The 26,022-nt window shown below is 41.0% G+C and overlaps 1 protein-coding gene across 4 annotated transcripts; it reads right to left on the bottom strand.

Moving 5' to 3' along the window:
• Window positions 1-921: 921 nt before the first annotated feature.
• LOC112973858 (uncharacterized protein KIAA1958-like) lies at window positions 922-26,016 on the bottom strand. Of its 4 annotated transcripts, none has more exons than XM_026082238.1 (6): window positions 25,930-26,016; window positions 24,433-24,477; window positions 15,744-15,829; window positions 8,165-8,238; window positions 6,110-7,322; window positions 922-2,574 (listed from the first exon to the last, which is right to left on the bottom strand). In XM_026082238.1, the coding sequence occupies exons 4-6, from the start codon at window positions 8,165-8,167 to the stop codon at window positions 1,727-1,729; spliced, it is 2,064 nt and encodes a 687-aa protein (XP_025938023.1). In that variant the 5' UTR covers window positions 8,168-8,238; window positions 15,744-15,829; window positions 24,433-24,477; window positions 25,930-26,016; the 3' UTR covers window positions 922-1,726. The 4 variants fall into 4 exon arrangements, with proteins under 4 accessions (XP_025938023.1, XP_025938024.1, XP_025938025.1 ...); XM_026082239.1 differs by lacking the exon at window positions 24,433-24,477 and adding an exon at window positions 11,463-11,768; XM_026082240.1 differs by lacking the exon at window positions 24,433-24,477 and adding an exon at window positions 8,713-8,787.
• Between the last annotated feature and the right edge of the window lie 6 nt (window positions 26,017-26,022).

Here is a 26,022-nt window from a genome sequence, read left to right as displayed (position 1 = left end):
AAGGGCAGAGCGCAGCTTGGCGCACCTGGCGCAAACGGTGATGCCTGCGGGGCTTGTTTTGCTGGGCGAAGAGGGAGCTCTTATTTCTGGGAGGTTTGCTCTCGTAGCTTGTAACAGCATGTTAGGGGGAGGAGGGTGTTTGGCCGTTGAGTTTTTTGTTTGCTTTGCTTATTTCCTTGTAGCAAGCCGGAGAACCAAGAGGTGCCCAGCTGACTGTGATAGGGTTAAGCGCATTCTGCTGGTTAACTGTGTCACCTGATTTTTAAGGTAGCTGCCTTTCAAGGCAAGAGAGGCTTTGGGGTGGGGACCAAATAGACCAGCAGGGAGGAAAGAAAAGTCTGATCTGATTATTTTCTTGTTTTATTCGGGATGAGTAAAGCCAAATGCTGTAGGAAAGGGCTTTGCTCTGGACTTCAGAGTGTGTTTACAAACAGCCTGGCAAAGAGCTGCCCCTGTTTCGAGCTTGAGTCTGTGTGTGTAGGTAGGCAGCTGCTTTCTGACTCAAGTATTAAAGGTCTGTAGGTTCCTTCAGCTATGCTCTTGCAGTAATAACGCAGTGTGTGTTTGACAGCAGGGGGACAGCTGGAAGATGCACTCTGAGCATTTGGTTAAGTGAGTTTCTCTTTTTTATGGTTCTTTAAACATCTATATGTTATTTGGTGCTATTAAATGTTGCTTGAGCAGGGCCACCTCTGGCACATGGTTTGGGCCACAAAGACCTCGTGAAGAAACCATGAACGCGGGCTCAGCGGAATTGCAAATTGCCCAATTCCTACATGGCTCCGCTCTGTAGCGGACAAGAAGGACAGGCTTGTATCAGGAGAAACAAGTACGAGAAGTGAATATACTGGCATTTTGGGAAACTGTTAATTACTAGTTTGGGGTTACTGGCTTCATCTTTTTAGAACAGACAAACAGTACTAAGTAAAACTTTGTTTTATTAGGAAATGTCAACAACTCCATCCAACAACTTGACTGGACTGTAAGAAAATATACTGACTGAACAGTACTTGAATAGCTAAAAATAGTCAACTGCATCTACCAAAGCGTATTTATGTAGCTATAATTAGCACTCTGGGGAAAACGGTTACTATAAAATTTTCCAATGCTGTCAGCCATTTTAAAAATAACTTTTTAAAACACTATCACAACTTCTTAAATCTAAAAATCTTTCACTAAGAAAAACAACATAAACCTTCTTGAAAACATTTCCATTCACTATGCATTAACAACTGGCAAACACTGTTAGTATTTCGTTGTTCTCCTTCCATCCCAGAACTAACTCGTATTACTTATCTTTTTATGACAGACTGTTATACTATAGACGAATGCAGTTTACAATAGTGTCAGCTCCCCTCAAAATGAATACGGCTTAAACTCTTAGCCAAGTTATTCAACTACTGCCTCTCTCCATGTTAATACTAGCTTTTTTATAATTTCATTAATACAGCAGAATATTAATTTGTACTAAATATGAGAATCTTAGATTTCATATTCGTGTTCCATTTACGGAATTATCAATTCCATTTAATAGAAAGAATAATAGAAGTTTTTCACTTAACCTGAAAACTAAGGTGATACAAATTTATAGATGGCTTCATGTTCTTACATGAGAACGGAGGAGAAGGATGTTCTCTCAACCTATACCAAGTATTGCCACATAAACCTTTCAAAGACTACTTTAAAACATGCAGAAAGTGGCAAAGCAGAAATTAATTTAATACTTTTATTTCTTGGGCTTCTTTTCAGTTCCTTTGACTTGCTGGATAATAACTTTCATGATCTTTTCCATTTTGGCTTTTGTCAGTGATTTTCTACAGTACCATATCTGGTCCCACACGGAGCACAAAGGTTTGGGACACAGATAAAGTGGATCATGGTCATGAAGCATATCCAGTGGCCTCCTCTTAGCATACTCTTTATAGTCTCGGACTGGACATTTATTTGGATTATCAGGGTTGGCAAAGACACGTGCAGTTGATTCCCCTGTATTTACCTCTGCATCAAGCGCATCCTTCCATTCTAAGTATTCCAATCCCTCCTCATTCTTTTTTAACATAAGCTGTCCCCAGTACAGATTATGACTCTGATTATGTGTATTTGCCCCAAACCCCCTAATGATATTTATGAGCATGAGGTGCAAAAAGCCTTCAGGGTGCATGCGACTTAATATCCCCTTTTTATGAAGACTTTCCACGTCTTTATCTGTCAGGTTCTCCAAAATATGCCAATCTCTCTCTCTCCCTTTCTGTGTTAGTTGCTGACACTTTTGTTTTAAGGCTTCTTGGGATGCTCTGAATTCCAGCCCTCTAACCACGTTATACTCGTACTTGTGATCCTTGAGGTATCTGTCTATACCGCTCTGAAAGAAGTACAAAGAGCTGGCAGAAAACTCTGTGCCATCCTGCTTCTTTGCATTACTGTAGAACGAGGCTAGGTAATTATCGAGGTCTTCAGGTGGTAGGACAAAGATCTCGCGCGTTTCAGAAGGGAAATGTAAAACCAGCCAGTCTCTGAACATTTTTATGTCGCCAGCGTTACGGCTTCTCTTACTCTCCCACTTCCTCAACACATCTAAAAGATAAGACACAGCTTTGTGGATAGCAAGAACTAACAAGGAGATCAATTAAATATAAGGAGATGCAGAGTAATGTTCACCTTCCTTTTAAAAATAATTCAGAGGTGATGGGACTTTCATGTACCCCTTCCTTTAATGCTCTGGTTTCGATTTGTGCTCTCAGCAAGCCAGTCCACACCACTTGATAGCTTTGCAGTAGACTAGCTGGGGAAAGGATTGCCTCCTTTCTCATTCTTTCTTACTTGACTGGTGTACCTGCATACTACCATGTAGATACATAATTCAAAAAGAAAGAACATTTTAAACTTAATAGGAAGAGAATTAGCTCTCACCACTCAATGGAATTGTGGAATTCTCAATGTGGAAAGCATCAGTGCAAATTTTACGGGCCTTCTAAGACAGCAAAACGGGACTGGAAACCATGGTTTTAATTGGTGGCATGTCTTCATATTGGCAAGGGACTGAATTTCACCCTGGCTGATTTTGGAATTGATTCTTAGGGTGTGCTTGTAGGACCATGCTCATGGGACCAGTCACATAACCAAGGGCTGTAGTACTGAGCCTGGAATGGTGGCTGTGAAGCCCAAGCAACCCAAAATGGATTTGATATGCTTTCATCAATTTGCAACTATTCTATCATGTATCTTATAGACGAACAGTGATTGTGTGGGCCAAATTCTGCTCTGTTAAAATAGATGGGGGTTGGCCTTTACATGGATCTTGTGATCTGACCATACTAAGCAGTATCCGTTTTAGATGTTCAAAGTGTTGTACAAGACGTTATGTAAAATATATTTCAAAGTGTTCTCCTTCACAAAAACCTCTTCAGGAGAGCTCTCGTTGTGAAATAAAGACATTAACTAAAAGTTAGCTCCAGGAGTGGAGAGTGAGGAAGAACAAAAAGATGCGTAAAGATATACTTCTAAAAAGGACTGCAAGGATTTCAGTTGTTTCTTTCTCAAGTTGCTATGGCAATACCACATCTACCTAGTTCCATGCAGCACCGGGAAATTAATTCTCTGGATTGCTAAAAGCTCCATCTGCTCACCTGTGATTTTTTTCCAGCGCTGAGGAGAGGTATATTGAAAAGGGTTCCTAAAGCTAATATCTAGTAATTTCCCTTCTTGCACTGAGTTATTTTGTACATGCTTAGTTGTTATCTTAAAATACTGTAGCTGAACTGAGATGGATTATACGCATTTCTGCATTGCTTTTGGGGGTTATTTGTTTTGTTATTGACTGGTCTGTGTGAAGAGACGAATGGCCTGTAAATCAATACATGCAGAGGCCTCACATGAGCCATAAGCCATTTATCTTGGCAGAAACAGCTACACAGACGTACCCAGGTGAATTCTCAGAGGCTTCTGATGATACATGTTGTCAATTAAAGAAATAGACTAATAACACCTACAAAAAAACAAAATGCCCTTCTGTACAGTTGTGACTATGTATGGAATAAGCATGTCTGTAACATGGAGTCTATTCAGGAATGCCAATAGTGCTTTAAGCGTATGCTCTTCATGTTACAGACAAACCCTAAAATACTATTTCAGTACTCTGTTTTCTCTTGGAAGAACACTGTCCAGTCCTCTGCACTGCAGAAACCTGCAATAAACTGTTGATCTATAATGTTATGGCTAGTTGAGTTATATATTGCTATTTCAGTAGAGAAGGGCTTGCCATTAAGCCGTAACAACGCTTGTGTTAAATGGGATTTTTTTCCCTAAAGTTCCTAGTAAAGCTGTAGAGGCTCAAAGCGGGCATTCCACGGCAAGCACAAAGCCTTGGGGACTCTCTATCCGCTTTAAAACTGAGAAACGTATTTTTAGTAAATACCCATCTGAATGTAGAATCCCTTGCTCCTACAGACCTCTCAACTTCTTGGTCTGTGTGTTGGCACAGGGCTACCTGTTCAGTCCTGCGCTGCGGACAAGTGCCCGGTGCACTGGGACAGGCATCGGGGGAGTCTGCAGCCCTGTCCTGCAGCTGGAGAAGGTGCCCTTGGGGATGCAGCCCGTCGGGAAGCAGCCGGCATGGCCAGAGGGCAGTGCCACGGCAGCTCTCCGCCCTGAGCTCCCCGTGCGCCCAAGTGCACCTTGTTGGCTGGCAGAGGCCAAGCTGCTGAGCCATGCGTGGCAGAAGGGGCTGCAGACAGGACAGCCGGCCGTGGGGCTGGGCAGTGAATGTGAGTACAGAGCAGGTTTTAGGGAATACGAAATAGGGGATTCTCGTACTGAGTGTGTGGGAGTGAGACACATGCTCTTGGGGGCTGTTTATCAGTCAGACGGAGCCAAGGCATCAAGCCACTGGATGGAAAAGAAATACTCCGGCTCTTTGAATTAAATTATTAAAATTTGCCTCTATATTTACACCTAGGTACTAGCAGACAAAAAAAGCATAAAACTGACTAGACAGCAGTTTATTCAGTATTAATGTGAAATACCACCTGAAGGCATGCAAATCATTATAGATGCAAATTTTGTGGCTCTGTTAGAGCATCTTTAAAAACCTGGATATTTGCATTTTATTTGAGGTGTTTAATCATTAAATTAAAACAATGTCTGCACCTGGCATTAGGGCTCCAGCACATTAGAGACATCTATCCTAAAACATGTTCATTTATTCAATGAACTAAATCAATTTCATTGATGGCTTCCCCAGTATTTGCAAAAGACTAGCACAATTTTGATAACGTCCACACACTGTGTGTCAGCCATTCCCTCTTGTGGAGAGAATCTCTCTTTTGTAGCAGGATTTAAAACTGCCACAAGCTAGGCTTCTAAAGTCTTCATCAAAGAGCCTATTCCTACGACACTGAATCATTTAAAATGTGCTCTGTACGTGATTTAACCTTGGTACCGAAAGATCCCCAGTAAGCAGTATACCTTGCAAGTCAATGTTCAATTACAACTCCCCTCCCCCCTGCCTCCAGTAGGATTTCAAGGACAGAATACATGAAAATCTTAAAATTCTTAAAAGCACTAAAGCAATTTTTTTAGGTCATCTAATTTAACATGCAGGATTGAAACTTTGGTCCCATTGCAATCTCCAGGATTTTTGCCACGGACCTCAATGAAACCAGAGTTTGACCCACAATTTCTGTGTTTCATTGTTTTAAAAGTCACTTCCTTTCCCCCCCCCGCTCTTGAGATCTGAGTTCACATCTCTGGTTCCAGTTTCTCACAGGACTCTCTTAAGGATAGCCAACATACTATAGGGTGATACTAAGTAAAATGAAAGACCAAAGTATTCAAACTGGGTAGTTAAAGCTGAGCCACTGCTAGGTAAACATCTGCGTACCTCAGTAAATGGCAGTGTCTATTGAAATGCGGATTGCTTAAGGTAGGAACCTTTTAGTCCCTTTTAGTAGAAACAGTGCGCTCCAAATGAGATGCACTTATTCAGATGCTACAATACAGATTTTGGCAGCTGTATGAAATTGCCCTCCTTTAATATTTTGGAAAAGCGATTATTAAAATGCACCCACACACCCACAAACCCTTCCAGGAATAAAACTCCAGACTATCTTACTTTTGTCTGAAGACACAGGTGGATGGTCTGAATTCTTGTTCTCTGGACTCAGTGAGGCTGAAACATGAGGTGCATGCTGAGATCCTAATGGCTTAGCCTCCTGAATAGGGATTTCAGCAAAGTTCCTAATTAAGCTTATTTCTGATGTGCCACGCTCAGGAGAGCTCAGCTGGAGTTGCTGCTGGACATCTACAGTGGCTTCAAACTCAAAGAATGTCACAGAGGCAGGTGACTCTCGTTGGGCCTTTGCTTCAACGTCGGAGACAGGAACTGATTTGAAATGTTCTTTAGGTATTGCTGACCCAGAGGAATTCCCTGCTTTAGAAGTTTCATTTTTGGACTCTGCAGGATTAAGAGGAAGTAACTTCCAGCTGCTTTCCAGGCTCTTTTGATTGATGTCTTCTAAAGTCTCCTGTAAGCAAGGAGTTAGTTGTGGCTTCTCCATGGGGGCAGAGCCAGATGTGTGGGTGGCTGGCTGCGTGTTAATTGCCGTCTTCCAATTGCGATGCATTTGCAATTCTACCTCAGCAGTTACTTCTTTAATTTGTAATTCTGAAAGAGTATTCCAGTTGATTCTGTCTGTTTGGTTTTCTGCATCTGATACTAACTGTTCTTCATCAGAGATGATTTGCAGATCTTCATTGCTTTCTAGCTTCACCTTATGTAGGTCAGTTTTGACTTCACCATCAGGCTCTGGGAAATGCTGCTCTGCTGCAGAGCATGATCTCATGGATTTACTGTTTTTTTGAGTGATTAGCCCTCTCTTTTTTCTGAGTGTTGGTGCCTCATCCATTACGTAAACTGTGTCGTCTTTCTTCTGAGTGGCCCCTGGAGATCTGCTACATGACCCTGTGGTAACAGAGTCTGCTTTAGCCCCCTCAAAAGATGGGGTTACCCTGAACCTCTTTTCAGCTAAATTAGGTTCCCCTGATGAAGTCTCATAGGATATAGACCTCTTTCTCTCTTCTACAGCTTCTTTCTCCTCTCTGCTTCTCAAGCATAATTTTCCACCAGGCCAGTGATATGCATGTCCAACTCCACATATCCACAGAACAGAATTATCCTTGCTAGGATGGCCCATGTTCTGCATGCTTTCCAAGGTTGGGATTTGATTGCATATAGTTCCATGAGTGTGGGCCCAAGTCACGAGATTGGAGAGATCCATGCGAACTGAACTGACATCACTGTATTTTCTGTCACCAACATTCTCATCCTGCAAAAATGTGTTGGAAATGACTTAGGTGAAAGAGGACATGTGCAAAATGACAGTCCTGGGGACTGTTTCCAGTCCCATCTCAATAGACTGATAATTCTAAAACAGTGATTCTTCCAATGATTCTTTTCAAAACAACTTGTTTGTTCTTTAAAAAAAAAAAAAAAAAAATTGTCTGCTTTAAAAACCTAGAAGGAAATTTGTGGGCGTGGTCCTGGAATGATGAATTTATACATATTATAAATGCAATTTATGCATATCTATGGGCTCTGAGTCTTGATCAAGTAGCACAGCTGAAGAAGTTGTTATACCTCAGCTGAACCACAGCAGCTGTTCACATGTGTGTGTTTTCTAAGCCCACAGCAAAATTTAGATTAACACTGTCATTGAATTGCCTAAGCGGTTACCATAGCTCAGATGATGGAGGATAACTTGCATTTTAATGTATGCTTTGTTTGCAAATCTGAGGCCTGTGATCTGAACAAGGCTGTACCTATGGCCAATTCTGTACTCATTTACAGAAAGTAACAACAGAAAGTGTCAGGAACCTCCGCATCAGCTCCTCAGTCTCCCACCTCCCCACAGCCTACATGGTTGATATTTCCTTCATCTGTCAAAATGGTAGCTCTAGTTACAACAAAGGGAAATTTGACATATTAAGAAATCTGTGGGATGCTTTTCAGAAACTGAAAAATGGACCTTGCATCCACATACCTAAAATAAACTCGTTTAATATATATATATATATTCTCATACTATAACTGATTCTGTTAGAAAACATTGTCTATGGTATTCTTTATGCTATAGAAGAGTAATATAGAAGACTAGTATAGAATACTCACCATGCTGCTGTTTTCTGTCTCACTGAATGTGCTTTCAAGTAGAGTTCAGTGACTGAATATTCCTTTCTCCGAACCTAAAATAATCATTATACGTGTGTGTGTATGTGTATAAATACACATATTTTAATTCTGGCTAGCAGATGTAACCAAATTTTTCAATACTCAGCCCACAATGAATGCTGCTGCAAAACATGTGACTTTACCAGCGTGAGCAATCCTGTTAAACTCAAACGGATTATATACAGAAAATGTTACTTCTGTAAATGCTTGCAGGATTACAGCATGCCAATCAAAGTTGAAACAAAATACAAATTTTGAAAATAGTCTAGTTTTTTTAATTCTATCCTAGATGTTCCTTTGCAGTATTGGAACATCTAACACAGACTGCTGTTAGCAAACTTTAGTTCTCTGAATGGAGTAAACTGCAGAAACAAATACCAGAAATAGTGAAGCAAGCTGAGATTCTAACATTATGTGACTTCTAAACATCAAAAAGAAGAGGTAATTTCCTAACAAAAGTATTTTCTGCATATGTAATTCATATTTACCAGATACTTAAATCTGAAATTCTTCCATCTGTTTTGAAAATTTCAATGTAGTAGCGTAGAAGACCATCATAATGTCTGTGTGATAGAGAAGAACAATTGGTCGCATAACTTACTGTCAACTTAAATATTGCAAAAGAGCCAAGAAGCCTCGCAATGCCTTATGTGACTGACGCTGCATGCATTTACAGTTCCTAATGGCAGTCTTTGCTCCAGGCATCTTAGGCTATTATTAATTAAGGTTTTGCATTTAGTGGTGGTAAAGATGCCAAACAGAAAACCCTGAACACAGGAATCTAGTCTAAACTGGTTTTGTGAGCAGTTCTGGCCTAAATGTGACGCTGCTTCCTGGTGAGAACCGGCCGTGTTTGCTTTGAATGTAAGCACACACGCGCAGGCAGCCCAATACGCTGCAAGCACGCACCCTTGCTCGGCTCGCGAGCTCAAGACCCTGGGGCTTGTGTCTCATGCTCCGCACGCTCCCCTTCTCTGAGCAAGCTGCGGAAGGTGGGAGAAGCCCATTCCAGCTGACAGATGCAGGGCTCCTCTGTAATCTGTGAATACGATGTTTGTCTGCAGGGGTTTATTTCACAGGCATGTTAATTGAACTAAGGAAAGCCTGTTCGCACGCAGGCAGGAAAGACTACTGCACTGCAGATTGCCTTTTGCCAGCCAGTGTCTGAGACCTACAGCCAGTGGCTTTAGCGCCCACCTCCAGCCCCCGCGCGCTTGGCGGATTTGTGTGAGGCAGCGGGGCGAGAAGGGGGCTCCTGGGGAGCCCTGCTGGGAGGCAGACGGCGAAGGAGCGGGCCGTGCCGCGGCAGAGGCTGCGCCCTGGCGGGGTGGGTGCACGGACAGGCGGACACGCGGCCGTGGGTGCTGCCGGCTCGGCGCCGGTCGCGGCAGCGCAGGCTTCCAGTGGAAACCTGTGCCTGGCCTGGGAGGATGCTGAGGAGCGGCCCAGCCTTCGGCGCCTGCGCGCCTTGGCCTGCTCTGCTCTTTGAGGTCGCCCCGTCTAAGACGTCTCGACAGTGCAGGGGAGGATGTTTGTTTTGTGATAAGGGCCCTGTCCAAATTAAAAACAGTGATCATAAAACTACTTCTTGGCCAAATTCCTACACTGATGAGCTCTCTGGAAGTGTGTTTATACAAGACCTACTCTATCAATCCAAAACTGCCAGAAACGGACAAAATAACTGAGCTGTGAAGCTCTAAGGCTCCAGCTGGCAAGGTATTTACGCACATGCTTAATTTTAAATGAATACTTAAATCTGCTGATGCCAAAGTTAAACGTGCTTTGCTGGATACAAAGCCTAAGTGAGTAAGCGTGCAAAATCTCTGGGCAAAAATGTAACTGTTCCAAGCAGGAAGAAGAAATAAGAGTCATCAAGGGGTGTGGACTTCCAAGCTGCCCAGCGCGAGTGAGTCTGTCCTCTGAATGAATGAGGCAGGGGTAAAACCTACTGTGCAAATACCTCAGGACAATTAATGACTTTTCAGCAATTAGGCAAAGCACAACCCTAAGTGCAAAGGAAACAAAAGCAAGATATACAAGAAAATCTCTCTCTACCCTCAGGAGACAGGTCAGGGCACTAAATGTTCCTTTCAAAGAGAAAATCACAGGTCAAATTCTCTCTCACCAAGTCAGTTTTACTTCCCGCTGGAGAATGAACACTAGTCATGAGAACTGCCTTTTTGGGGGGGGTGAGGAGGGAGAGTTGCTACATGTCAGCAACGCCTGGAAAAGCCCTTCTGCTCTTATGTAGTACACCAGCATCTCTCTGTATGTTCCTTTTTGACTTTCTAATGATAGTACAGATAACTTTAGCCTAGAGTGCTTTGCATGTTTTGCATATGCTAGCTTGCTAAACACATGCAAAGCTAGGATTTTCAAAGAACTTTCTCACTGAAATCTACTGCTTCCTTCAAAAAAATTCCCCTAAAAATGTTTTAGGAAAAAGATTTTTTAAATTAGTTTTAAAGCGGAAAATGCATGATCTACTGCAGGATCTACTATCACCATGATCTCGTTCCTAATGAATCATAGAAAACAGGGCTGGAAGTCACCTCAAATGGCTGTCTGGGCTGTCCTCACTCCCCACAGCAGAATTAGCTTTACCTAAACCTCTCCCGAGATGTTTGTCTAACTTGTCTTCAAAACTTTCAAGGGCAGAGAACTCAACCTCCTGAGGCAGCCCGTTCCCAGGCCTCACTGTGCTCAGCCTTAGAAAGCTGGACCTAAACTTATGGGAGAACTGTTGTTCCTTTTTGAAGTCGGAGAGTTTTATCTTTGAGTTCAAAATGAGTAATTTCTCCCTAACAGGCTGCTCCGCTTGGACAAACTAAAAGAAACTTAGAGTTGGCACTTACAGTTAGTGTGGGAAAAGGGTAACAGAAACGGAAGCTTCGCATGGTCATAAGGCCATGAAATTACTGACTTGGCAGATGGACTCCTTGATTTCTATTACAGGCATCTTTAAATGGAATGCTTTTATCTCTCCTTATCTCTGAGCACATGTCTTCCTTTTCCTGATCTCTTCTAAAAAGCCTTTTTCTTTTGATATTTAGTTCCAAATAAAAGCTCTGGTAATCAACTAAGGATACCTCTTCAGCCGGTTGTGCGCTCATATTTACATCAGTTGAGGGTACGTGCAAAGAAACTGTCAAATTGAATGAGTTTGGATTTACACTGTGGCAACCAAGTGAAAAAAAACTGAAATATGTATTTAGCTATAGAGGCTGAACTGGCATACTTCTCTGATCTTCAGCTGATAAAAATCCATCTTGATCACTACCACGATGTTACATGCATCCAACAAAGATAGGATCTACGTGGGGGTTTTGAGTTCTGGGGTTGGGGTTTTGGAGACTTGGAGGTTTTGTTTTGTTCTGTTTTCTTGAAAACTTGTCTGGTTCAGTATCTGCATGACTGTGAATGATGTAGCATTTTAATTATCTTTCCAGCAGAGACTCCCATCTGATAATGGACACAGTGTATTCAGGACCTGCACCATTGTGCAGAAAAACAGGACATTCCAAAGCTGTATGGCAAAAGTTTTCTTAAAAAAAAAGGAATTTAGTGCACTAATATAACCTATAGTTAAGTGAACTTCATGCTCAGCAGAGGAGGAAGTTAAATATCCTTTCAGTTACAAGATTTTGTGTTCTCACAGTTCTAATCTACATAATAAACTTTCAAAATATCAGCACAATATATGCTTTTTTGTGTCTGTATTCGAGAAAATGTGGCCAAGTAGTTTCAAAGTCTACTCCATTTCAATGGAGCTCTTAAAACTCAGAAGTGACTAAAAGAATTGAAGTGTTTCCTCTTTTTTGAGACTTTTCTGTGTCTAATTTGAGCACCTGAAAAAACATGTTCAGCACTTTCTGAAAATGGTTCTTTTGAAAAGTCTGTCAAAAACAGATATCTGTAATCACCTGAAAATGTAAACGTCTGAATTTTACTCTTTTACATTTAGGTGAACTCAGTGTATCATTTATGGTATGCTGAGGTTCTCTGAAACCCTCTGTGCCATACACAGGCTTATGCAAGCAGGATAACTAAATAAAGAAAATAACTGTATAGACACTGAAAGCCCTTTAACCACTTTGTTCCTTCCCCCTCACCCCGTAATAGTCCTAACTATGTTTTTCTTAAGTCTTATATTGTCTGTTTCACAGATTAGAAACTCAAGAGGCAGCACAATGCAAGTAAATATGAGAGCTTTGACTTTTCAACTCGAGATAAGACAGTGCAGGAAACTGGAACAATCCTGGTAGGAAAACAACAGGATATAGAACAACAGTACTTAAACTTGACTCCCGCCCCCTTCCCCCAGCATGAATTGTTTGCTCCCGCTCATTTGAGAAACATGTACTGGAGGTGGAGGGACGTGGGACAGCTGGAAAATATACATGTAAGAGGAGGTGTTTTGCTAGAGAGCTGCCGGGAATTAAGTGAAGGACACTGATAGAAGACTGTGGTGTCTGGGGCAGGAATGGGATGAGCTGTGCTTAAAAACATTATGGTTGTAAGCAAGTAGAGAGCTGAGAGCAGGATTAGAAGTAGCCCATGGCTACTTCTATTTTGGCCAATGGCCAAAAATCATTGAGCTTGTCCCACCACTTCTTAGCAAGGGCCTTTGGGATGGATTAATCATTTCCCAGCACATTGGTTTTTCCTGTTCTCTGCAATGTTTGTCCCTCTCCTCCCCCTTCCTCTATACCAGAGGCTTCTCAGCATCTACCCAGCTCCATTCCTGCTCCATGACCTCCTTTCAACAGCAGCTTCTGCTTTACTTGCAGAAATACCAACCCCAAGGTACATGGTGTACTTGCTACAGGGTGGCGTTCCTCCAGTTTGAGAAATGCTCCTAGAAAGTACTATCCAGGACAGTCTGATGGAGGGCAGGTTCTAACTGCATGTGTTGGCTCTGAGCAAGCGAGCGACTGCTGTTATCTGTAGTAATCACATTCCTTAAACAAAATTTCGTATTTCGGTCCAAAGAATTGGATACAATTCTTTTCATCTGAGTCCTGATCATCTCCTCTCTTGAGGGCCTGCATTACAGAGCTGTTGTCCCTGTAACATGATGGTGAGCTCTAAAGCAAGTCGTCTTAAGACGGAGCTAATAAGTCTGCAGCCAGCTGGCAGAGAATTGCCTGGTCCGACAGACTGTAATCAGCCACTAAAAACAGATGTAGTAAAGGAAAAATTAATTTAAAAACATTAAGTGCTATAAATAGATCTAATATTTTATTTCTCTGAGAAGAAGTGGGAAAGCCGAAATTAGTGGGCAAATCTAAGACTTGGACAAAAAATTCTACAATGCAGATAACTTACTTATCTTGTTAATGCTTCCATATGTGAGCAACTTCACAGTTATGATTAGTTCCACAAGGGGAGAATGGGCCACTATTTTTCACAGCAATTCTATATACAGGCTGTTTTATTTTTCCATGGATTTTTTTTTAAGCCCTGCACTATGGGTGAGCATATGATGGTATCTGCACAGAACTAACTGTGGGAACTTACTTTTGTTCCCAATAGCCATTTGTATTAAAATGATCTTCTTTCACTTAAGAAACGGGAAAGGCTGTCTGTTGGCAAGAAGGCATTTGTAGGAGTGTTTTCTACTCTTCTAATTGCTTGTCTCACCATTTGTGGTATTTTTCATCCAGCACAAGCTTCTCCAGTCATGTGGTAACATTCTCTTCTACTATAAAAATAACTCTTAATCCTCACTGTTTCACGGAGCTTGAATTCAACAAGTTCAAAATAAGAACGGAATTATGTAAAATGTGGATAATTCTTTTTCTTTTTTTGTAATCTTGCACCTGGGGGCTTGGGCTCACAGTACCGGGATCAGAAGCTGCAGCAGCCTCTCCCGTACAGAGATTGAAGTCTGGGAAGCCAAATCCCGCTGGAGATCCCCCCAGGCGATCCTTTGCAGGTTCCCAGCAGAGGGTGCTCGGCCGCCAGCAATGCGGGCTGCAGCCGCGGATTCCAGGCATGTCCCAGCCGCGCACCCGAGCATTTCGTTTCCTTTGTGTGGGCTGGGGAGACTGGCTGAAAACATTGTTTACGCGCTTTTCCCACCCCCACGGCCCCCATCTGCTTTCCTTGTCGGGCCTACGCCAAAGCCCTAGCCCTGACCCCAGCTCTGATGCTGAATAAATATTACTATTAATGGACGGGTCAAGGCTCTGTTAAATTTACGTTTAGGGTGACACCACCATCCCGATGCACTTTCTTACTGCTGCCAAAGAACCTTTGCACCTGGTGCACCAGAGAAAGAAAGCAGCAAAAATTTAGTGCAAAGCTCTTAACGTAGATTTACCGACCTCTCAACATGCCAACTTTGCAGGCAACTTGCTATCTTACTGCTAAAAATACAGTGCCATGCAAACTGACTGATAGTGTTGCCTTACTAAGTACAAAAACTTCTCCGTTTACAGTCCTTGGAGCAGGGATAACGGGTGTTATCATATCTTCAGTTCTCTTTCTGTCCGGTTCAGAGGATTTTTTATATCAAATATCAAAAATCCCATTTGGGAGTTTTCTAAGGGGAAGTTGCACATCTTTTTATTTTATTGTTTAAAAGTGTTTGTTTAATTTTTATATATTTCTGAGCAGTCTTTTAAAGTTTAAAATCATAAATCATTTTTTCTAACAACCAACTAAAATAAAATGAAATAAACAGTGCTGTATGCTGGAGGAAGTATGAGCAAATGTTTAGAACAGTGAACTGTGAGTCGGGGCCTAGTACCTATTTCTTTTTGTTTGATCTTAGGCAAAACGCTCTTTTCCTCCATTCTGCATCATGCTTTACCTATCCGCAAACTGGAGGTAACATAAAACAATCTGGATGAAGTGTCGTAGAAATTTGTTATTAAATAGTATTTGTAGCAAAGCTGTGACTTGTAATTAGACCTAATTGTTCACAGTGAGACATGGTAACCTACTTTTTATAATGCAGAACACTTAACTACTAACACCTCAACTCATTCCCAGGCTTAAGGATTTTACTTCTTTAAAAAGCACTTAAAATCTGTGGTGACTCAGTGTGGGGGGTGTGGAGAAGTCAGTCTTGCTAGCAGCAGACAAAGAGCTCACTATCATTTTTAGATCTTGAGTGTTTATGAAGGTTTGCTGAGAACTGTGATGGTAAATGGCTCCCGGAGGTAGAAGAAATAACTTTGTTGGTACATAAGGCACTTTCAGAGGAGAGAAAGTTCCCTCTGCATCACAGTACTTTTTGCTCAGGCAGATGCAGATGCCCAAGCTGGCACTGGGAGAGCACAGGGACACTTAAAGTGGAGTGCCCGTGTAAAGGAAAGGTCTTTGTCCTTTAAAACCCAAATCTGAACAAGCAGCACCTGAGGTTTTCGGCTGCATGCAAATTCATCAGTCCACAGTATCTGGCAGTGCTGACAGGACACTTGTGACCTTGCAGGCCTACAACCTTTGGAGCCTTTGTTACTATAGATTTTCTGCAATTGTCCTTGCTTTGAAGTGCCACTCTCTCCCTTACCTCCTCCAAGATCACTCAGGATGCTTCGGGAAGCCTCCCATGGAGCACAGCAGTCTATGGGGGGAGTACCAGAATCTCACTGTCACCTAGAAGACAGGGTAGCCCAAAGGGAGAGAGAGGTATTAGTTATTCAGAAAAGTGATCTTACAGCAACTTGAAGATCCCTGGTGTGGGATGGAATCAACAAGCAGAAGGTTCTATACACTGAGAGCTGCAGTCTTCAGTCAATTTATATGGGTTCTGAATGACGCGCTTGGGGCAGGAGCTGGGATCTGCATTATGGGGAGAGGCACCAGCAAGAGGCAGCGGCTCCCAGCTTCTGTCTTCCCACTTTGAGTTCTGAGCTCAGCAGGAGGCGAGAGCCCCTGCCTCACGGATGAAAAATACCACAGATGGATGGCAGGTCGCCTCTTGGAGAGGCAGCAAAACCCAGTGCTGGCACACCTAACCACTAATTTGGAAAAGAAAAATACAGTCTGGCATAGTACCTGTAAAAGGTTGCCAACCCTTGTCCGACAGTAGTGATAACACACTTTCCAAACTGTGAGCAAGAGCAAATAACTAAGCCCACTCTACAGATCTGAGCAAAATTTGAGCAAATGGGTGGGTTTAGGTCTGGAGTTCTCTGCTGAAACACCCTTGAGCACACAAAGGCACTTCTGAAAATACACTTTGGAAACTTTTCCAAGCCCACACCGCAAACCCAGCTGTCTCTTACTGGATCTTTCAGCATATGTTCTCAGATGACTAAGGCATCAGTGAACGCTTCTTAGAAAATCACCTAGGCTGCCGGCTCCCTGAAGCCTAAATGGGTACCTCAGAATAGCTACTTGTGTACGGCCAAGCTTTTTGGAACGTAGGCCTGGTTATTAGAGGACTGGGTTATAGCCACAGCTGTGCTGTTCTGTTTACATAAAATCCTTTTTGTTTCTTTGGTGACCACATGTGTACTTAAGTCCTCATGACAAAACTTAGAGGGAAGAATCTTGCTAGCTGACTTCTAATTGTTGCAGAAGTAAGTGGTCAACTTGGAGTATAAAACTAAATAATTAAATATCTTCTCAGTAAAAGAAGCATTGGTTTAATATTTATTTCTAAGCCCTGACCTTAAAGCAAGAAAATTTAGCTAGAGATGCCCCTCTGAATTAAATGCAGCTCCACAGGAGGAATGTTGCAGCTCATGAAAATTATCCTGTTGGTTTTAGGTGTGCGTTTGCAATATACGCATTGTAGGGAGTCAGTCAGTGACAGATCTCCAACACTTAAGATGTGCCACTGTTTTTTCTAAATAGCGATCATTAGGAGTCTTTTTGTACAATGTGGATGCTATCTTTTAATAAGAATATACATGTATTAAATGGTGTTTAGAAAATGTATATCGCGCATGCAGACCAGGTAGATGTGCATAAAATTTACAGTTCTGCAAAAAAGTAGCTTTTTGTGCCTCTGTTTTTTGGCATGCATAGCAAGTCCCTATGGCTGACATGAAGTCCCTCTGGCATGGTGCTATCTGTCATGTTTACTCTGCATTTGCTGCCCTAGTATCTGAGCATCTCACCAAATTAAATATTTAACATTTTAAAGGATATTACATTTCTTTTGTTCCTTTGGCACTTGAGATCTTGAGTGCTCTCAGTTCTCCCTGATTTCCACATTTTGCAGGTTCATGCCTTAATGTTCTTTTAATGCTTTATTTAACACTTTGCAGTTGGGATTGCTTACTACACACTCATTTCTGTTATACAGAAAAACTGGTGTGCAATCTATTAGACAAGGAGATAGCAATTTAATGAGCAGACACTTACTAATCAGCATCCAGACCCTAAACCACGAAGGTGAGAAATATTCTGGGGAAGAGGTGGAAGGGCTGAGCAGCGGTGGTTGGCTGGACAGGAAGCCACATTTATTCTTAGTATCAAGGGCCATACCAAACTCTGCCACTGATCACAGTGACAGTTTCTAGCATTAGATAAGTGGGAGCACTCATTTTCAGGGGCCAGCTGGAAATATATAAATAATATGAAAAATGTGGTCAATGTCTGTATTAAAACACCAGTTCTAGGACACGGGATCTAGGCCATTTTTTCCGTTCATACGCTTCCCTCTAGTTTGATCAAATAAGAGTAATGATTGTTTTAACAGAGTTTGAAATCAGAATGTTTCATTTCTTAACATTTTCACCATCTGAAACATAAGCAAGTCGTCACACCACAAAAGAAAGAGACTCTTAGCTTTGGGAAAAAGCTTCCCTGCACTATTTCCATTACATAACATCCTTCAGGAACATATGGGCCAGCAAACAGAAGACGTCCGCTGCATAATTATGGCACTGACAAACCAATTGAACCTCAGCAGCTGCCACTGGGGAGATTTCATTCATTCCCAGTATTGCCTTTTAAACTTAAGTGGCACTGGAACAAACACATCTTTGATCCAAGTAGGAAATCATTTGGAGCTTTGTGTTTAATAGAGCTGAAGCCCTGGGAAAATGATGTCTTTATTAGCCTGTATGACAATGCGGGCCTCATGGCAGGCACACAGAGGTTTGATGTCTCAGCCCCATTACTTTTTTAGATGTATTTGGACATATTTGTTCTTGAATCAATTTGGAAAGAACAACTTGAATTCAGCTGTGCTTCTGTAGCACCTATGAAGTGCATGCATGAGATCATAAAGAAGCATTAAGGAGGGGGAAGAGGGAGCACAGTTTTGGCACTTCCAAAACAGAGCTGGTATGTCTCTGCATTTCTGTCCTTGTGCTACTTAATGCCCTTTTGGGGTCACTTGTTCCTCCCTTATCTGGATAGGAGTTTTGCAGCAAAATTAAATATGCCTTTCCAAGACTGGCAACAGTGAACTTACTGAGAAAGTGCTAAGAGCAATAAAATATTCAGCAATGACTCATGGAAAGTAGTCACTAAAACTTCGTATTTCATTCATTGCAGTAGTTCATTGATTCTGATTTGGGAATATGGTTAAAAAAAGCTCTGTGTTTTCTTCCTGAAAAGATACAGTATACTCCAAAATGTCTTTTTTTTTTTTTAACAGTATCCCCCTGGATCCTTCAGAAACTGCTTAAATGTTTCATTTCTTAAAACACTGCTTTAGAAATGTAGGTGACCAAGTACCCAGCCAAACCATCTTTCCATCTAATTCACTGGTGGATGCAAGTGTAAACCTATCTATGTGAGTATTACTCTTAGTTACAAACAGCTATACCAACTGAGAACAGAAGTTGGCTCTCACACAGCTAAATCTGACAAGCTTACAGTAAAGTGAGCGATCAGCTTGCAGACATATCCATCTAAAGGAGAATTTCTAGATGCTCTGCATCTGTATCTCTATCTCTTTTACAGTCCCTTTTTTCATTTAAATGAACTGTGCTCAGACTATGAAATTCCCCTGTCTGGAGTCATCTAGCATCTGTGTAATACCCATTTAAATAGCAGATGCAATGGGAGACAATCTGACGACAGAGGACATAGGTGATGAGCTAGCATTTCAGCGAACAATACCTCAGTCTGACAGGTGAGTGATGGAGAACCTTCAGAAATAATGTATGAGTTTCAGACTCCCCAGCCACATTAGCCTTTTACAGCGCTGCTCACCTGGTAGCTGCTGTTTCATTTACTATTGATCTCTTACAATGCCAGCTTCACTGCTGGAAGAATTAGTATAACACAGCAGCCCGGTAGCAGACTTGGGAAAACTAGGTTATTGGTGTGTTTTTGAGAAAAGCAGGCTCTTGGGCTTTCAGTTTCTGTGAGTTACGCAGAGTCCTCAAGGTTCTAGCATGAGTGAGATCTCTTTTAAAACCTGCCTGCTAAGCCATCAAGACCCCCTAAGTGGTTTATCAGGAAACTGGCACCATCATTAGAGTGTAATAAAATAAAATCATTGTAGGGAAATGAAAAAGCATTCTAGTCTGTTTCTGAGCAGATTTGCAGCACAGGAAAGTGACTGAACAGCACTAATCTTTCATTGCAAAAATGCTTCTGAATAAAGAAATGTAGAACTACAGCTACACAAAAGAGGACAGAAAGAGAAATTATGTTTATTTCCCTGCCCTAGGATAGCATGCGGAGATGTGCTTTGTGAGGATGGTTGTTTGTATAAATAAATGTTCATTCTTGGCAGTGGAATGCAAACTATGCTGAAGGGCTGGAAACAGATCACTTTGTAAAGCTGAGGCCAGAGTAAGGGAAAGATGAAGTGAGGCTGAGGGGAGGAAATTCACATTCATTTTTAGTAACTTGGAGAGTTTCTCAAGCATGTTTGACATTTTTAATTATTCTATGTAGAGCCTATTCCAAGGACAAAAGAAGTCAGGATTACAGGGTAAACAATTAGGAAATTTCATAGCCAGCTAGGGGTTGTGTTGCTTGTGGATCTGGAGACTTTGCTGAAACGCAGAATCATCCTTCATACTTTCTAGACAAATGGAATTTGAATGTCTTGCAAAATTTTCAGCTAGGTCAGGAGACTCAGATCCTGGTCTTGCAAACGTTTACTAAAGGCATATTTTCTGATAGCCCAAATTAGGGAGTAAGGAAATTAGTTTGAATGGTTGCTATTTGTCCAGGCTTTCCTGCAAGGTTTCCCGAGAGACTAGGAAACAATCTTACTACTTGTTTATATCAATAATCTTAGACTCTGTAACTTTACAATGGAAAATAAAACTGAACTTTCTCTTGCAGAATAAGATCAGTCCTACAATATCAAATCACAGAGTCACGACCTGTTTGTTTTCCATGCTCAGAACATTCCAAACCGTGACTACAGCATCTCATTTCATGGGTATACCAGTGAAAAAGAGCTCAGGGTGCCTGTTTACCCACCTTCCTTTCTGAAAAATGTGCAAAAAATACATCTGTATTTTAGGTTTTGTGTCAGGGCACAGACCTATATGTGCATGGCACTGTGCCACATATGGCACTGGAATGGCAGGAGTTTCCCATTTATTGCTGAGCAGAAATGTTACTGATAAATCATAAGGAGGTGGTTTTGAAGACACACCTGCTCCATTTGTCTTAGAGACCATGCTTCGGGTGCTAATACAAGGGCTGCTACTGGCACTTTTAAAATGAGCATAGCTGAATAGGAACTTGCATTCTCTTTGAGATAATGGAAAGTCACAGAGGAGGTATCCAGCTTTTGGGCATGAATAAATCATTAAGGGTATGAATTATTCAGTGATCATCCCCACAGTATGTGCTACGTTCAGACTCAAGAGGCAGTATCTCTGTTGTGTGGGTTTTCTTCCCAAACATTACAGATATATGACAGGCTAATGAATCTAAATATTCAAATGAAATGATGTGAACAGGAATTAGAAGAATAATTTAAGAAATAACAGCAAAACAGCTGACTGGAAGAGCTGAGATACTTCAGGCTGGCATTACAATGGTCAGCCGAGGACAATCTTGTAACAGCGCATTTGTTGAAGCGAGCTGTCTACAAGAGTTAGAATCAACATACGAAGAAATAGCAGCTCAGGAAATTGGAACACACAGGTTGGAGAAAAGAGCTGAAATTATGGGCACAGAATCGATACAGAAACCTATATAATGTGCTAGTAACCTCTGTCTAACAAAACAAAAAACCCTATATGGATACTACCTTGATTACTCAAGTGCCAATATACAACCTTGACAGCCCTTATTAGATAATTCAAAATTACTCTGCTTAGATGTGTTATAACATTAGTGTCTTTGCCCTATGGTATTTCCAACATTCTATTTTTATGAGCTGAAATGGGTTGAATTAAGAGAAGAATTTGGTTGCAATGACTGGCAGGATGGCATTACTAAATCTGTATCTCTGGAACTATTTTAATTCCACACCAAGAAATCACGCAGCCCGTGGCCCAGGTTGTCAGGGGATGCCATGATCCCCAAACAACACATGCTGACCGTTTGTTATCTTGGAAGGCTGCAGTGAAGAGTTTCAGTTCTGATGTAAATTGGAAGGAGTATGATCAAACTATAGGTTAATCCACTCCAACATAGACTGGAAGAAAAAAAAAAAGAGTTCTGTATTCAATAGCCAGGAAATGGTCGTTCATCCTTGACAGGAAATGAGTCACCGAAAAGTATCCGCGAGGAGCAGTGAAGGCAGGGAAGTTCTGAAATAACATGTACTGATAACAACTGAATAACACACATAGATAAGTCTCTCATTTTGTAACAGATTAGGAGAAGGAAAGAAAGAGAAAACATGAGCTTTTGTGATTATACTTACCATTTTAAATTTATATAGCTGCTCAAGCACACACACACACAAAAAAAAAGGATCTAGGTTGAAAGTCCTAGTAAAAAGTGAAATCAGAATGTATAATAGCAACACTAATAAAAGTTCCAAGGGCAGGACTTGCAGGTACAATGCTATTCAACTTTTTCCCTAAAAGGGAGGCCTCAAATTGCTCTGGTGGCACAGCTATCATAAAACTCCAGTTTAGGGAACTCATAAGCTGGTCATAAACATTTACTTCTATCTAATACTGAAGGTGTATTAAGCTCAATTCAAAAACAATTTATGAATTACCTAGTGGTTAACTTTTTGATAATACTCTGTATTGTCAAATTCTTATGAATCAATAGAAAATACACTCCCTTTGCTAATTATGTATACTGCTTTTAAACCCACAAATCTATAGTTAAGAAATGAGCCTTTCACAAGCAGTGGAACTAATATAGCCAGCTTTGCAGTGAAACTCTTTGTACCCACACCTCCCCCTCCAGTAACCACGTAAGCCTAGGTAGCTTTTGACTTCTATCCCTGTGTTACCCGTGGTCTCTTTCCTTTCATCTTCCTTTAAATATGAGCTGAACAAGGAGATACCTGTGCAGTCAAGTTTTGAGGCATGTGTGAATCAACTGGCTGATCACTGCCCCTATGCTGCTTTTTGTTGCACCGATAAATCCAGCAGTGAGTTTGCTCTTTCTCTGCTAGCTCTAAACTAACCATTTCCAGAGCTGTGATGTGGCACCATGAATGATGCACAAAAGAATGTTCTGGCATCCTAAGATGTTGCTAAAGCTGCAAGTACTGCTTTAAACAAAACAGCCGTGTTAATTGAAAGTGTTTTAAAATGAATAAATGCAACAGAAAGAAGCAAAAACATCTGAATACCCCCACCCCAAATTTAATTGGGATTATAGATAGTAGCAAAGTTATATATGTAAGAGTTCCCTGGTTTGGGACCTTGCGGGGTACCGCGAATAATGTGTCTGTGTGGGGGGAAGGGTACAGAGAAAAAATGTTTTGTCATTAAAAACAGTATCTAGGATGTACCATTAAGCACAATAGTTCACGTTCTTGAACAGAGACCATATATTTGGAGGGTACTTTTTTCAATTCACTGATAGAAGTGGAGAGTGGAACAGGAAGGAGAAGGGGAAGGTGGCTAGTTTGCAAAGGAGTATAGTTACATAGAAAAGTAAATATAGTACAGGCTTGAGAGCTATTTTAAAAATACATAGAAAAAAAGGCAGGAAAAGGGTCTTTGTGTTTCAGAGGTGTTTTTTTTTTTTTCCCCTGCACGGTAAATTAAATTCAGAGAGATAACATAGGCAGGAAGGACTTAAACAGAGAAAAACCTGGGTGTGTCCGGCAAAGGCCCTTCTAGCAAGATGTGAGTAACCAGAGCCTGGGGGAGGGTGGGGCCATTTTGCTGGATTGTGCAAAAGACGCTGATTCATATTTTTTCCTCTTCTCCCTCCCCCTTTTTTCACATGACCATTTTCATTTTTTTTCTTTCAAAACAAACAAAAAGACTTACAGAGGTGAGTTTTCTCCCAGCTGTTTTTTCATATAAATTATTATTTTGTTCCTAAATACATTTTCCTATTTTCCCAGAGAAACACTGTACATTACCCAGTGGTATCTTTATTCAGATTGCTAGCATTCTGTCTGAATAGATGCTGTCTAAAGATTCTGTTAAATATTACAGGAAGACATCTGATAAAATGTTGCACAATCAGCATTTCTGCTTGAACTACGGAAAATCTGAGTGAGCTTGCATGAACCTTAAAAGAGTCTTTTAAGTTACACCACAACTGCACAGGGGTTACTTTGAAAAGTAGTAATTCTTTGATGGCATCCACCTGTTTGCTTTTCCAAAGATATCTGAAAAACAGTTGGGATATCTGTACATACAATAAACTAATTTCAATAGCCACTAGCAAGCTAGATGTCATTTTTACTAGTGAGTAGTATGTAACATTAACGGTTTTTTTTCAAAGTCCTTGCATCATGTTGAGGGTACGTGTCTTTTCAAGTAGACAAAAATATCCCGTATAAAAAAACGGATCCTGTCTCCATACCACCTCTGCTAAGGAAGGATTTCTGACTAACAATATTTAAAACAGAAGATGAAGTGAAACACCTCCATGGGATATATAGCTTAAAACAGGCATGGTTCAAGAAACTGCATTGTGGCTTGTGAGATGGGAGTTAAATTCCTGCTCTGCTTTGATCAAATCACTTTATCTCTCTGTATCTCAGCAACCCTAAAGTGAATCACATAATCCCATCATTTTCCCATTCTTTGTCTGCCTCATGTATTTCCAAGTTGTAAATCGCTTATCTATGGGAAACCCTGAGCCTCCTTTTATGTGCAGTACCTAGTAAAATAACTTTGATTTCAGATGGGGCCTTTAGTCGCCTGTAGCAAAAGGTGAGAACATACCTTTTCTCCATTTTAAACTTCACTGCTGGAACAAGGGCTAAATGGCTGGGGAATCCAATAAAACAATGTGGAAATTAGCAGCTGCCAGCTCTTGCTGAGATCCAAGCTTACTCTTGCATTTCACAAATGGTGACAAGAGTGAGGCATTAACTTGACATCCAGTCCTGGCCTTCAAAATATCCAACCATCACCCCTCTCTCTGAGAAAATGAGACCTTTGGCCACAGGAACCAACAAAGTAATTCTTGTTTGGGAGAAATTTGCAGCTGTTTTCACATTTTTTGAAACTTCTTTTCTATATTTATGTGTCTACTGTATGCTTCAGAAAGAAATGAGACTATACAATGCATGTCTGTACCTGTCAGTTACCTGACATTTAATAGAAACACTGCCCAAGGATAAACCTCCTAGTTTCATTTGCACTACATTTTTTAAATCTTTTCTAAACCTTCATAGATATGCTATTGAAACTGTTGTGTTGCAGCTCAGATGCTTCCATCAGTGGCACTGATCTATATTAGTATTTATTGTTTACCACTAACGGGGCAGATTGGCAGAAGTGTAAAAATGTTAAGCTTTTACAAAAATGTAAGAAGTGGGTGCTGCTAATGAAGTACTACGGCTCTTCTCTACGGTAACACCAGTGTTATGTTGCCTAGAAACTCTTATAACAGAGTTGTAACTAATGAAGCTGAGATCAATGTGGATTGAACATCTGATATTTGATTCAGTGCTACACAGGGGATTTGTAGGGAGGTCTGGGACAATTAATTCCTGTGCTGCAGTCAACGGATAGGGTTATGACAAGTGAGGCAATGAAAATAAGTAATTGCTGGTAGAAATCCCAGTGAGCAAATATTGTCTATATATAAACAGAGACGTGCATCATTTTATCTATGGAAGCAAGCTGCTTTACAAAATGATGTTAATGGAAAAGATCCCAAAATGTACTGGTATATAATATGGTCGAATGGGATCTTTTCAGTCTCAGTCAGGATCCTGGTCCTTGTGTGCCTGTTCCTGTACTGGAACAAAATAAAAGTACAGTCACAGCTTGCAGAGGAAACCAACTGTGCATAAGCTTTTCTCTCTCTTTTTTTTTTTTTAAGGGACTTTCCTCTTGTGACACATGAACTCCTGTGGGTCTGACAATTATTTTTAAGGGAGCCACAGAAAGTATCTAACAGAAGCAAGCCCATTATAAGGAGGCTTATATTTATTATAGATGGGCCCACACCTGAAAAGGAAATCTTTTAGAGTTTTGAAAATCTCAAAATATAGGAAATCTGTGGATTTTTACATGAATCTCTTTGTAGAAATACGGTACATACAGGTAAGTATGCGCAGTAAGAGTGAAACGAGCTAATATCTAACAAATCACTGCGGACCACGAGGTTGGGAAAGGCGCTGTTTTGGTCAGAAAACTGTGTCAGGACTGTAACTTAAGAAAAAATATTATCCTGATGCCTGAGCAGAGCAGGTAAGTGTTGTGTCTTACCTCAAAAGTTCTCTCAGCCACTGCGTAATCTTTATCCTTAAAACACCAACTGAAAATAAACAGATTTTATCCTGTATTTTAAATAAAACTTGT

This window comes from Apteryx rowi, unplaced genomic scaffold (genome assembly GCF_003343035.1).
Source record: "Apteryx rowi isolate R43461 unplaced genomic scaffold, aptRow1 scaffold_570, whole genome shotgun sequence".
Taxonomy (NCBI): Eukaryota; Metazoa; Chordata; class Aves; order Apterygiformes; family Apterygidae; genus Apteryx; species Apteryx rowi.
This window is presented reverse-complemented; position numbering and strand designations above follow the sequence as displayed.

Excerpts from the sequence above, each read along its gene's own strand:
- LOC112973858 (XM_026082238.1), bottom strand. Across the intron at positions 2,575-6,109 it reads ACCTGTGTCTTCAGACAAAA|ATGTGTTGAGGAAGTGGGAG; the intron begins GTAAGATAGTCT and ends CTTATCTTTTAG.